The 14,499-nt window shown below is 37.1% G+C and overlaps 1 protein-coding gene across 1 annotated transcript; it reads left to right on the forward strand.

Annotated features, from left to right (window-relative positions):
- Positions 1-5,291: 5,291 nt before the first annotated feature.
- tmem244 (transmembrane protein 244) lies at positions 5,292-14,347 on the forward strand. The gene is made up of 6 exons (XM_033991205.2): positions 5,292-5,409; positions 10,616-10,701; positions 10,771-10,847; positions 12,388-12,513; positions 13,345-13,389; positions 14,118-14,347. Exons 1-6 carry the CDS (start codon positions 5,317-5,319, stop codon positions 14,213-14,215), a joined length of 525 nt encoding a protein of 174 aa, XP_033847096.1. The 5' UTR covers positions 5,292-5,316; the 3' UTR covers positions 14,216-14,347.
- The last annotated feature ends 152 nt before the right edge of the window (positions 14,348-14,499 follow it).

The following is a 14,499-nucleotide window of genomic DNA, read 5'->3' on the forward strand; positions in this document are numbered from 1 at the left end:
ACTGTTGTTGTTTACAAGCCTACATGGGATTTTTGGGTTTTCTCAAATGTGTTGCTTTTCTGGTCATGTTTATTGTAAGCAGCTGTTGAGTTATGAAGTAGAATAATTAACTGGGAAAAGTAATTAAGTAATGGAAAGTCGACTGTGTAGAGGGACGCCAAAAGGCAAATAATTACAATAACAACTGTTTTAAGAAAAATAGCGCTGTAGACTTTGACATATGGTTTACTTTTGACCAATTAGATGCTGCTGATCTATCCTCATTTTATTCGATGCTCGTCAAACTACAACTTTATAAATATTCTCAGTGAAAATTATTTTAAATGGTTGTTCATTTTGTCTGGATCTTACATTATATAATTCTTTGTAAAAGTAGAAAGTTTTTTGCATTGACTTGCCATACAAAGAATGTGGATTAAATTGCAGAAATATTGCTATGTCACTCAAGGCCACATCTTGTTCAGTTTTACCTTTTCTTCTCTATAAACTTTTCAAACTGTACATTTGGTATTTTTCACAGTTGAGACAGCACTGAAGTTTTATAATCAAGCTGAGAGTTGAATTTATGTGAATTAAGTAGTAAGTACATACGTAGTCCAAACTTAAAACTAAATTGCACTTGATACAACTTTTGGCTTCTTATAAATAAAGGAGGGCAGAGAAGTGGTCCACTCAAGAGTAAAAAAGTAAGAGAGGATCTTTCAGAGCTAGCCCTGTTACTCCAGCCTGACATCTTCCAAAATTGATGGAAAGCTCCAGTCAGCTGTGGCCCCTAATAAAATAAAAATTCATAAGATGAAAATGAGTGAAAACTTTTCTAGGGCACACTTTGGGCCCTCGTTCATATTGTAATGATCATAATGTAAAGATTCAGTTGTCCAGACAGGAATGAGGTACTTTTGCCATGCCAATTTCTACCATTAAATCCTCACACTGGATTTGTCTGCCTTGTCATAAATAGCACAATTTGGGAAAGCTTAAGCTCGGTTGAATTTGGCTTATGCAAAACAAGACTGTTATCACTGTAGATGTTAGCCGGCCCATTTTCACAATGCTAAAATAAATTACAGATTTCACCTCTTGTAAGTCCATAATTGCAAACCCATATTCTTTTAAATAATTATGTCATGTTGTTGTAGTATTTTCTAAACTAAAGTATGTAGGATTACCGACTACTTCTGCTTCTGAGATTTTTTACAAGTATTACCATGTAAATCTACTGAAGTCACTGAAGTCACTTTACTGAGATTTATTCTGTTTATATGCTGCACTTGTGTTACATTAGAGTCTATTTTAGGTTTTTTTTTAAAGTTTATTTTTAAATTATTTTAAGCTATTATCTATTATCTTGTTTTATTGCATTTTAATTTCCCCACTGTGGGACTAATAAAGCCATATCTTATCTTGTCTTATCTTATCTTATTAAAATGGCATGTAAACTGCTACATCAACCATGGTCCCTCTGATTACTCACTTTTTGAGGTGTTCATATCATTTAAATAAACATAGGTGCAGAAATCAGATAATAATCCAATTTTGGTGTGCATGTAACTGCCAGTGATGGAAATAGTACTGCACATTTGTACTAAAGTTAGTGTGCAGTTTCATGGTTAAAATTACCCAGTTACAAGTGTTGCTAAAATTGTACTTGTGTGAAAGTAAAAGGGATGAATAAATACCACCATATGAAATGTATCAAAGTTGTCTTTAAACAGAATGAAGTAGGTGTTCAGAGCAGTGATGAATGTAATTAAGTACAATTAAAGGGGAAGAATTTTACTCAATAACAAGAGCAAGTACATGCTCTTGTAATTTTGTAATAAGGCTGCAGGGTGACAGTAGCTCAGTTGGTAACGTGTTTGTCCACTGATTTGAAAGTTGGTGGTTTGAATCCCGCTCTCGACAAAACATCAGTGGTTGAGTGGTCAAATTCAGTGACACTCTACAGGTTGGCATTGAAATTCCAGCTTCCAAAGATGAATGCTGTCATTGTGTCCTCGGTCAAGACATTTAGCCCACTTTGCCCCCAGTGTCTGTGTACACTGGAATGTGAATGGGTGAGTGGTTCCTTGACATAAAGTGCTTTGAGTGCCTTGAAGTTTACACGCTATATAAAAATATGCAATTACCCCAAAAATGAATGTGTACTTTTCACCCCTACTTAAGAAGTGTTGGCATCACTAAGGTACTAATAATAGCCTGTTTACACCATACTGACATGTAGGTCAATGATCCCTACAGTGTTCTCAGGAGTACCTTGGCCTACCCCTGCGCGTAACTGATTAGAAAATAAGAGATACACAGACAGGGCTGGAACAGTGGCTTGCATTAGTGTAGTGATTTATCTATCCTGTCTTCTTTGTGGAGGCTGCGCAGTTGTTTTTAAAGTCAGTGTAGTAATCACTCTCCTGATATGAAAAGCACTCTTGAAGATAGATCTGTTCCCAACGCAATTTTTCATATTCCTCATATCTTAGTGTACTGTTTCATGTCATTTGATTATAGATTATGAGAAAAAGAACAGGATGAAACGGGTAAGGAGATGGGCTCTACATGCATTTTATTGTTAAAATGTGATATGCAGTTATGTTTTATGCAGTTTTTCCAAAGTTCTTTCTGAAAATGACACTCTTTGGAATGGACAAAAACTAATATGATTAAATGAGTGCATCTGGTACAGCTGATGTTCATAGGTAAGATGTGGTTTGTGCTGCAGCCTCATTGCCAGAAAGTTTTGGGTTAGATTACTGAGTGGCTGCATTTCTGAGTCTCTGTGCTGCTGAATGTAGGGAAGGTTTCAGTGGGCTTCATTTGGACGCTGTTTTTGCAATCACGACTTTTCAGCTCCCTTCCAGAAGTCATTTTCAATTTGATGTAATTGGCTTGAGACATCTTGGAATTTATCCTACTCAGAGTTAACTAAGTCCAGCCCTAAAGGGAGGAATTTTGGAGCGAAACTGCCCTGCCCTTGTTTACTTGCTGACATCCTTATGCTTAGTGCCTCAAGCCAGTACTTTCAAATTTAAAATGGCTTCTGGATGGCAGGCGAAAATTTAATGGTTCCTTCAAACCATTTGTTTATATAGCGCATTTCATAAACAATACTAGATTCCAAAGTGCTGCACAATACAAACCAGTGCATATGAATCAAAATAAAGCTCTATTCAACACTACTAGTCCCTGTTTAAAATAATAAAACTAGTCAAATCGAATAAATGCAAATGAAGCAGTACAAACATTAAACCAAGCAAGTAAATCATTATTGATAATATCATAATAAAAAACATAGAACCACACAACTTAATCGGTGTAAACTGGAGGTGAGAATTAAACTAGGATTTTATACAAGACTTCAAATACTTCACAGAGGGTGATTTGGACTTGAGGAGCAGAGTGTTCCAGAGCTTAGGACTTTAAATATAAATAAATATAAGTTTCCAAATTTTACAGAAGAGGCAGAGTGAATATATTGGTTGAAGAATAGATTTGAGGTGCCTGGAAAGGGCCTATGGAGGAGGCCTATGACTAAAGAAGAGATAGTATAGAAGAGAAGAGAAAGCAGATAAGATATTTGTAGATATAGGCAGATGATTCATTTTGGCTTTCCCAGAAAAATAATGCATTGGAAATGAACTCTTATGTTATGACTGGTATATGATGCTGATGTTTTTAGTTTAATTTGACAGACTGAGTAGCTGTGCAGTGAATCAGAAGCTTAAACCATGTGTCTTCATTCAAATGTTCAAATCAACAACATCTGTGAAGACATTTGGAGCCAGGGATGCTCATAGAGGATGCTTACCTTGTTCCAGAAAGACCCCCCAGCATCCCCCTTATTCCTCCATCGCTATGGTTACAGTGATGCAGGTTACCGTGGCAGCCGAGTAGAACCCCCCCCCCCCCACACACACACACAGACGCACAAGTACAAAAAGGCCGTGCAATGCTTTTTTTCAAATCACATTTACGCAAGCACTGACGACTTAGAGAGTTGTAGTTTTTCTTTTCAGCTATTTCCGTCTGTGGTGCTGAACTGTCGTCATCCTGGTACTCACCTCTGGCTTGCATCAGTCCCATATCACAGCCATTCAGTCCTGTTTACTCTTTTAAAGGTTGTTGTTCTTTATGGGTGATGTTTGCATATTATGGTTGTCAAATCTTTGCTTACACATTTACGGTCAGATGTGTGAAGTTATGGAAAAAGGCATGGGCATTATTAGGTTTGTCTTATTTAGTACATTACCTGTTATTGGACTGACAATGGTTGTTCTTCTACTTCACTACCATCTAGTGGCCATCACGGGTATCATCTTTTTCCAAACTGAATTGCAACTGTGAATATTATAAACAGGTAATAATTGGTAAAAGCAAGGTATAAAGTGGTATTGGAAATTTCATATTTAACACTGAACATCTTTTTGGGCACATTTTTAATATTGAGTGATGTATTTATTTATTTTACAAGCATTAAAAACACTGAATATAAATCTATTTGTGGAGGTATTCAACCGACTACATTTTATATTTTTATCCACAATGTGATTCATATGACTGCTGTTTGTATTTAGTGCAAATTAACAATACTGCATTTCAATTTGCACACACACATTAATACACTGGACTTTACCATAATATTCCAGGGAATTCGCTCAGGAAATCAAAGAAAAGATTTATTTTGGGAAAGAATTTATTTTGACACCAGACCAGTAACTGTGCACAATTACTGTCCATTGAAAGTAATGTTTTTATATTCATGAACCATTGTATATGTTTTTACCATAAAATGTTGCTATTATTATGTTCCAAATATAAACTCACACATTACCAGTTAGCAGACCCAGAGTGTTTCCTTATACAATAATAAATGTTCAGCTGATGCAATCTGACTGGTTTTATTAAAACTTTATGCATAATAATCATGTTTGTGTGTCTCAAATGGTTGCTGAAGCTCACATGGACATGGAGATGCTGCATGGATAGAAATCAAGAATCATAGTGCAGGAGCAATTATACAATATTGTAAATGATCTTAAAGATGAAAAGAGTACATTGAAAGGACAGTGTATAAGAACTATATTAAGGCATGAACCTTTTATTTTCATATCTTTTGTGAGGTGTATTCTGCAGATTCACCTGTACAGCCCTGATCCGTTTCAGGATTTACCTATAGACCTCTTAGTCGTAATCTCCTTTCTCCTAATCCCCAGTCCCTCATCCACTCCTCTTCTCCTCCTCACTCACTCCATACTCTCCCTCTTTGCCTCGCTCACACACAGACATGTAGCCCGCGTTGGCTCTTGCTCTCCAGGGCCCTTCATGTTGTTGGATTACTGCTGCCGCTGCTGTGGAGTCACGCTCATCAAACGCCATGGACCCCTGTCACTCAAGACCACACCCAGTGACACCTGGGTAAGAAAAATGCAGAACTATTTGGATAGTAGTAGGTTAGATCTTAAAGCAACACTATGTCACTTTCTGCACGTGCCACATCACATGTATGATTCAATGGAAATAGAAATTCAAAACCATACTTCAGAACATTCTCCATGGGGACAGATATGATTTATGGCATGCTAGGGAAGATTATAGCCTAAGGAACAACATTTCTATGGAAACAAGCAGGAAGAGACCCTCTTCCAGGCCAAATAAGAGTTAGATTTGGGGAGATGCAAGTCACCTCAGAATTCAAAAGATGCATAAAGTTTTGCAGTGCAATAAAGACAATCAAAATGAAAAAAGAAAAAAACAACAACTACAACAACAACAACAACATGTTGTGTTATTTCAATGTATTTTTTGGATAAGAAGGAAATGAGTGCAGACTTTTCTAGGGCAAACTTTGGGCCTTCGTTCACAAACTTTAATAGTCATAATGTGAAGATTCAACTGTCTAGACAGGAACTTTTGCTTTACCATTTTCTACCATTAAATCCCTGTGCTGGAGATTTCATAAACAGCACAATTTGGGAAAGCATAAGCTTGGCTGAATTTAGCTTATTGTTATTACTGTAGATGTTAGCTGGCCCATTTGCACACTGCTCATGTTAAAGTACAATTACAAAGCTAAAAATGTACTCAATTACAAATAAGTCCTGCCAAAATTGTACTTGTGTAAAAGTAAAAATTATGAATAAACACTACTCAAAGTACTAAAAAGTTACTTTTATTAAAATGTAGCAGTATTTCATATAACTATTTTTTTTATAAAACTTGACAAATTAAATGTATCAAATATATCTTTTAAATCATAATCTGCATATTTGTCCATTATATCTTTTGGGTACAAAAATTAGGCATTGTGGCTTTAATATGTTGAGTTTAAACCTCTCTTTCAGTTTTTAGTCAGCTCTCAAGTCCCGATACATTTGCCTGACACTTGCCTAATTCTGATAGACTCCAAAAGAGTCTGGAACTGGACAAAAGGTAGAGGGTGAAAATCCTATGTTCTAACTTAAGACAGTCCAACCACAGTGAGTCATATGTATCACTTGTTTCTCAAATGCAGAAGAGAAGACGTCTCCTCTCAAAAATTTTCATAACACACATTCACATTCCCTTTTTTTACATGTAAGCAGCCATGTTTGTTTTTGACATGAAGGAACCATGTGTCTCTCTGACAGGATACAGCTCCAGATCCACTCATCTTTGTAAAGTTTTGTCAAAGCGTGTAGTTCTGGCTGGACAGGTAACTGATAAATGGCTGTGGAGAGGAAAGAACAATCATGACCAGACTTCAGAATGCAGTTACAAGAAGAACAAGATGAAAGTTCTAGGTGACCTTTTTAAGTAAATGGATGGTAATAGGCCTATAAGTTCCAAATGTGCCTTTCAGTGCATTCAAACTACATTCACGTACGGCCAATATCAAATCAAATCTGAATTAAATCTCTGTATTTATAAAAGCATTAGAAAACAATCCCTCATGCCTTTCCACCCAACTAGCCTACCCCCAATCCCACACAATCACACACGCACACACACATACGCTACGATACATGTGGCTAGGTACTGATAATTCAGCAGTAGGCTATTTCTGCAGAAGTTCAGGTTCTTCAGAGTAGCTAAATATATGTGTTACCAGGTGTGGAGACATCAGATACATTGGAGGAGGGAAGGAAAAATATGGGTTGCCAGGTAGGAGGCTTACAGAACAGCTCATATTGTTTTATGCATAAACAATAATAGCCTAATGTAGCTCAGCATTAACTTGTCATTATATCTGACTGAATAGAATGCAGAGGTGGTCATGTTGAACTCAGTTTGAATCCCCTTAGAGTAAATAATTGGTCTGGCTGAGGGTTCTCTTCTTTAGGTCATAAGCTAATCTGCAGCAGGCAAACAAAACAGCGCTGTGCCGAAGGTGTTTACCCATCATCTCTCAGTGTATTAGCAATAGATCTGCTCTTCCTCTGCTGTCTGGAGGCAACAGTCGCTTAAAATAGAGTCCTGTGGTTCCCAGCGGTGGCCTGGACTGAAATAAACATCAGCCTCTATAAATGACCCATCTGCCCAAGAAAGTATCACTGAGCGTCTATGGGGAGAAATCATTAGACTTTCAAAACAGTGTTGTGTTTTTGTGTTTTTTTTTAGTTTAGACACACTGGGTACATTCACATGGTATAAAATAATAATCATATTTATAAAAAATAATCAGATAACCCAATAATTAGATTTGTTTTTGGTGTGTGTTTACATGTACAAGAGAAATCTGATCATCAAAAACTGGTGACATGTGTATGTAGTTTAAACTGTTGTATTTGGAAGATAAAGTAGCTTTAATGATATACTTTATTTTAATATATTCTTTTTTTAGACCAAGGTTTTGTTTGTTTTTGTACCTGACAGTTCAGAGCCAGCTGATTTAAACTGGTTTTTGGACTGACTCACTGGCAGACCAGATGATCCTTATGAAGGCTACAATGAATTTTAAAATAACTCTTTCAATCATTAACAATTTCTCTTTAATTGTTTTTGTCTGTGCCTAAGTAATTTGCCCTTACTTGCATAAAAACCTATTTGCACATAATCAGAAGAAGAAATGAGTTTACTCAAATCAGCTGTAACTGTTTATGTGATGTAACATTAATCTGATAACTCCAGAAATCAGATAATGGTCAGATATTGGTGTACACGTAAACATAGGCTGTTAGACTGTTGCTGCTCTAGTTATCCATTTTAACAAGTGACTGTTCTAAGACTGTAATATGACCTTTTTCAAGACATAGACCATGTGAATTAGCATATATAAGCTATTTAGCCTGTTATTACCAGAGCTTTGACATATATATTGATACTATGGGATTTGGGTAGTCCTTAGCCTCAGTATCTTAATATTCTGGACATATTTGAGCATATTTAGACTGTAAGATTCATCTGAAATATGCAGTAATACAAAGTAAACTTCCCATATTTACTCAGTGTACTTTCCAAAGCCGGATGCCTCAACAGCCTAAGAGATTTGAACATCCATTTATCTAATTACCTCATTAGCATTGACAAGATAAAAATGAAGAAACACCTAACGAGGCACGATAACTTTAATTTGTTTTCAGATTTAGAGAAACGATTTTTGCCGTAGCAGTTGTTTTGCTGTATTCCCAGTGACACCAGATTGTAATTGGTCGTAGTGCAGGTGAATCTAATCAGATTACTGAGGAGGAGGCTAGGCTCAGACAAAGACCTGCACTATACAGCTAACTGCAACAGGCCTGCAATTACTGTGATTAGCCACACATGTGCTCCACCTGTCAGCTGCTTACGTCTCCCCATTTTCTCTCTTTCCTCTTCTCATCTTCTCTCTCTCCTCTCTCTTGCTTCTCCAATCTCTCTTTTCCTTCTCTCCTGTCATCCTTTCTCTCTACACTCCCCTTCCATTTCTCTCTTCTCTCATATTATGTCTCTTTCCTCTCTTTCTTCACCCTCAATTTGTCCCTCTCTCACATCTCTTCACTCTTCTTTCTCTCCTACCTACGTACCCTCCCCTTGCCATTCCTCTGCCCATCTCTCTCTTGTCTCTTCTTTATCTTTCATTGCTCCCTCTCTTCTCTCTTTACTCTCTCCTCTCCCCTTCGCCCTTCCTCGTTCTCCATATAATCTTCACTTTCTCCCCAGCTTCCCCTTATCTCCTCACCCATTTTCTCTATACATACTATCCTCTTTCTCCCCACTCATTTGCCTTCCTCTCTCCTCTCTCTCATATCTCACCCACCCTCTCTCTTGCTTTTTTTCAACCTCTTGTGTCATTCTTTTCTCCCCTCTCTTCCCCCTTCTTCTGTCTCACTCATCCACTGGTCTCTCTCCTCTTTTTTCTCATCTATCATATCCTATCCTGTCTCTCCCTTGTTATATTTTCTCCCTGTTTTCCCTCTCCCCTCTCTCTTCCACTACCCCTTTATTCCCTCATCTTCTCTTCTGTTTCCCATCTCTCTCTCACACACACACAACCCTCCTCACTCCTCTTCCCTCTCCTATCCCTCCCCTTTCTCCCCCTTTCCCTTGGTTCTCTCTCCTTCATATGTTTTTTAATGTTGGTGTTGTTTGGGAGAAGATATATGGTGCCAAACGTCTATTTTCTGTGGTTCAACTCTCTCCAGTTTCTTCCCACTTCTCTCTTTCTCCCCTTTCTACCCTTCCCCTCCTCTCTCTATCTCTCTCTCCCTTCCTCTCACGCCTTTGTCCTCTTTCTCACTATAAAAAATACAGCTGATCAGACCGAGGTGACCTGTCTGGCCTCACCGTGTCACTTTTCTGGGCCAGAGAAAAAAGATCGAGGGGAAAGGATTTTGCATGAGATCAGGGACAGGCAAATTTTAAACAAACATGAAGCTTGGTTGAGATCGGTTTAAAATGTATCACACTGGAAAGCAAATAGTGAGAAATCATCATTCATCTAAGCCAGTATATTGTGTCTTTTTCATATGTCATCCAATCTCATTCAAAAATCCTCAAGTGTTTGAAACGAGACTACAATAAAACAACAAATTCCACATAAGGATATATAAATTACTACAGGGAGGCTCCTCTATTACTATATGTGAGCACACCCATACTACTTCCTTAGTCCCTCCAAGAAAAAATGTGGCTCAAATCAGGGCAAACTAGAACTAGAAGTGAGAATACACCCATTATAGACACATCCCTATTATAAACATAAACAGACCTAACCACAGCTGTATTTTAGTGTCTGCTTCGCTTGGTTGGGTAATTAGGAGTTGGACAAAATCATGGTGTATTTTATTCCAAGCGCACACAACTTTTTAGTTTTGCTAATTAGACTGTATTTTCTCCATTTAAATGTTGTCTCTGGAGCCCTTCACTATAAATATGTTGGTCATGGCTCTATAGAAGATTGTCACATCCCCAGAATTCATTGAGTCACTTGTGTTTAAATTTGACTATGTAATTTCATCTTTTCTTCTACCAAAAACAGCAGTGTATTGTAGGCTTCTTTACTGATCTAAAAGGTTTAAAACATTTTAAATGATGTGTTTTTCTCTTTTACCTCCATTAAAGTGGTTGCTTCCCTGCTGTTTTAAACTCAGCAGGACTCACAGTTCATATCTGCAGGGCATTGTTAGTCAGCGCATCTGAAGTTGTTTATTGTTTTGTGCTTCAGGTTGTTCTGCAGAATCTGTTGATGTGCATGGTGTGTTTCTACTCTCTGTACTACATCGCTGTGAGCCTCTGCATTGGACTGCTCAGGTATGGTCATTAACTATCACACAGATTGTTTCATTAATGATCACTGCATAGTCATATTTGTAATTTCAGAGTTCATGAGATTAACAGCTTTTTGGCTCCGTTCGACTACACAACACAACCATCATGGCAGAACCCCAAATACCTGGGTGAGTATTAGAGTTTAATGTGTTAGTTTGTCCATTTATTGTGTTAATATATGGCTCAAAATGCTTTTGTATTGTTAAAGCTGTCTGAATTTACAGTACAGTACAGCTGCATAAATTATTACAGAATAACTGACGCTCAACTGAGCTACTGTTGGGCAACAATAGTAGAGAGTTTATCCACTGATCTGAAGGTTGGCAGCTCAAATCCTGCTCTTGATCTAAAAACATCAACAGAAGAGCAATCAGATCCACTGACCCACTGGTTGGCGGTGCAATTCTAGCTCCTATAAATGATTACTGTTGTTGTGTCGTTGGGCAAGACACTTAACCCTCCTTGCCCTGAAGGACAGTGCATACTGGTGTATGAATGTGTGTGTGTGTGTGTGTGTGAATGAGTGGTTCATTGATATAAAGTGCTTTGAGTGCCTTGAAGGTGGAAAAGCAATATATAAAAACGTGACTATTTACCAAAAATTTCAGACAGAACATTTCAGATAAAGAGGCATTATAATAAGTTACATTCAATTAAAGGCAGGTGTAGTTAACTGTAAACTAACCCTACTCATGTAGAGTTTATATTGTGTGCAAAATGTACTATCTGTTTATTTATTTTGTTATACTGTAATACAAAATATGGTTTAGTTAAAGAATCTCTGCAGACTATGGATCTATGCTGTATGTTAATCCCAACATTTTATTAGGTTATTGTATATACTTGTCTATAGGGTTCGTCCTAATTAACTATTGCAAATGTTTAATCATCATGTTGGAATGTTACTGCTTCATCAAAAACGGACTTGGAGTTTGGCTTTGTTTCATTCACACATGTCTGAGTAATCCTGGCTTATTATTCTGGCTACTTTTCCAAAGCACAAAAAGCTCTATTCCATCTTGCGATGTCATTAAGTGGTAGTTTCTAAACTAACAGCTGTCTTTTACCTTTTGTTTAGTAGAGACTGGCAATTCCAGGGCTGAAATTATCCAAATGGTGTATGCATGGAGTTTAAAAATTCAGTGGAGCACTTCCTGTAGTACCACATGACATCACAAGGTGGAATGTTTTGTATTTAAGAAAATAACTCAGACTAAATATGCAGGGTTAGTGCGTTAAACATATCTGAATGAAACAAAACACAACTCCAGTTTTTGATGAGGAAACAATATTATAACATACATCAGAAAATAGAGTAATTGGGACCTTTAAATCGCAGCATGAGCCGTACTTACATGTTTCATTACCTGCAATGTGGCACTTTTACCATGATGCCTGCTCCATTCTATTTTAGCAGCTGTATACTTTACACGTCAAATCTCAGTATGACTAACGAGCACAGCATATTTGGGTCATCTGCACTTTTTAAATTTTATAATCTGTTATGCCTGTTCTGCATGGCTATGACCATCAGTTACCCTTGCTTTTATTCACCGTCACAATGACCAAAACAGACAGTAATAAAAAGTGGGTCAACAAGGATTACAAAAGGATTGCAAAAATATAGTTGCACAATTCTGAATGGTGACAACTTCTACCTTTTTACAGTGAGTGTCATCTCCACAGAGGTGACCTATTTCTTGGGCGGCTTGGTTTTTGCTTGGATTGTGGAAGAGTGGGTTTGGGACTACGCCATCACTGTCACTCTGCTGCATGTTGCCATGACTGTAGCAGGTAAGACACTCGCACAAGTAGATCAATGGAGCGGAAATGCTTATAGGATTTGGAGACTTGTTACATAACAGGATAGAGTAACACTGTACCGTATGGGAGATTACTCACAACTGAACAATGCTACATGTTTAGTAGGATAATAATCTGTTTTATTATTGCCGGCTTTCAGATTAGAGAATGTAATGATTTCATACTGCCAGATGGGAGGCAAGAGCCAGTTATTTCTATTGATAACTTTCTATTGATAAGTCAGTTCTATCTATTGATAACTTTCTAGCTATTGGATTAAGTTTGACAAATGTAAAACTTAATCATTTGTGTTTTTCAACCTTTTTAGAGTCTTGGCACACAATTTTGGTTAAAATTATTCCACAACACAACATCCATAAAAATATTACACAACATTAAAATAGGAAAGAAATGGTGCAAATATTTTCGTTGACCCTATGTCTGGTTCTTTCTGTTTGACAATAGTGATTGTTTTGCATTCTCAACTAAATCATAAGTTGTTCCAAAATAGTAGATTGTTCAATAAATGCATGTGTGAATTAACTTAACTGAAAATGTATATTTCTCCAAGACAGACCTGGCAATACATGAAGGCACACTAGTGTTCTCCAGCACACTGGTTGAAAATCAATGCACTAAGTGACTAACTTCTAGACTATAATGTGCTATATTAAAGCAAAGATCTGCATTTGTACAATATCCATTTTAGCTGCCCCACATCTGTGTGAAATATTATAGGGCCATAGAATGTTGTGATGTCATCTGAAAGCCAGCAATAGTAAATGTTCAGGTGTTTCATATTTTCTGTTCATGTTTTTGCAGTGATGTCAGACTTCCCCTCTGCAGAACACTGGTGGATAGCTCTGGGTAATTGCTTTTCTTGCTTATTATTCATCTTCATATGCAGCAAGACTTAGGTCTACTTTAAACAAGTTTCACCCCAAATAAAAGTACTGATACATTTTTTCATTTCATCTTTATTTATACAGGAAAAGCCCAATGAGAGTACCAGACTATTTTTTCAATAACAACCAAACAAATATTGTTTACCAAGTTTTTGTTGTTTATTCTAATAAGTCTGTGCCTATTTGTTATAAGCAACTTCTTAGCCTGACCAATTACACCTTGTTTGATTGTATAAAAATATGCTATAATACAATGCAAGTAGTTTAGAGGCCAGGCAAACAACTTCCACCAGTTCTATTCTAATTTTTGTCACAAGCACAACTTGTATTATCAGTCTCAGTGCTGCTTCTGCTACAACCCACCTAAAATATATTTAAAGTATCCAGCTAATATATTTTACTGTAGTTCACTCTAATGCCATATTAGGCCACCACCCAGGTCTTATTATACTACCATGGTAACAAGAGGCAAAATTAAAATGCTTAATATAGGCTTGAAGTGGAAGTTTCCAGGGCCAAGCATAGACCTTATAGACCTACCTAATTTTGTCCTTGTTTTCACTTGTCATTAGGGTACTACAAATTAGTGAGGTCCGGGCCTTTGCCACTATAGTTACCTCCTGCTTAGAGCTGTGTTGACGTGGACAGTCCTCGGTTGATCCCCTTTGCTCATTTCTTTAATCTGTGCAGGCTCTGGGCTGGTGATGATGATATTTGGAGGGCAGCTCTTGGCTTACAGACTCTTCAGGAGTAACTTTGTCTATCCAGAGGAGCTGCAGAACTTCTGATGCATTCAGCACGGCAGCTATAAAGCTTTTAAATCAATTACAGGTTTATCTCAGGTTTAGATTCTAAGTAGTTTACTAATGGAATATATTTACACTGCCAATACTGTGAGATATCTGTGGATATTGTCTATACTGAGGTATTTGTCATATTTTAAATGATGTTAATTTTATTTCTTATTTGTGCAATTTCATTTTTCAAGCCACATTGTTGAATATTGTTAGACATTTTTTATTTATGTCACATTGATGTTGTAGTGTGTAGAAATCATGCATGCTAGTGAACA

The sequence above is a fragment of the Periophthalmus magnuspinnatus genome, chromosome 24 (assembly GCF_009829125.3).
Source record: "Periophthalmus magnuspinnatus isolate fPerMag1 chromosome 24, fPerMag1.2.pri, whole genome shotgun sequence".
In the NCBI taxonomy this organism is placed as follows: Eukaryota; Metazoa; Chordata; class Actinopteri; order Gobiiformes; family Gobiidae; genus Periophthalmus; species Periophthalmus magnuspinnatus.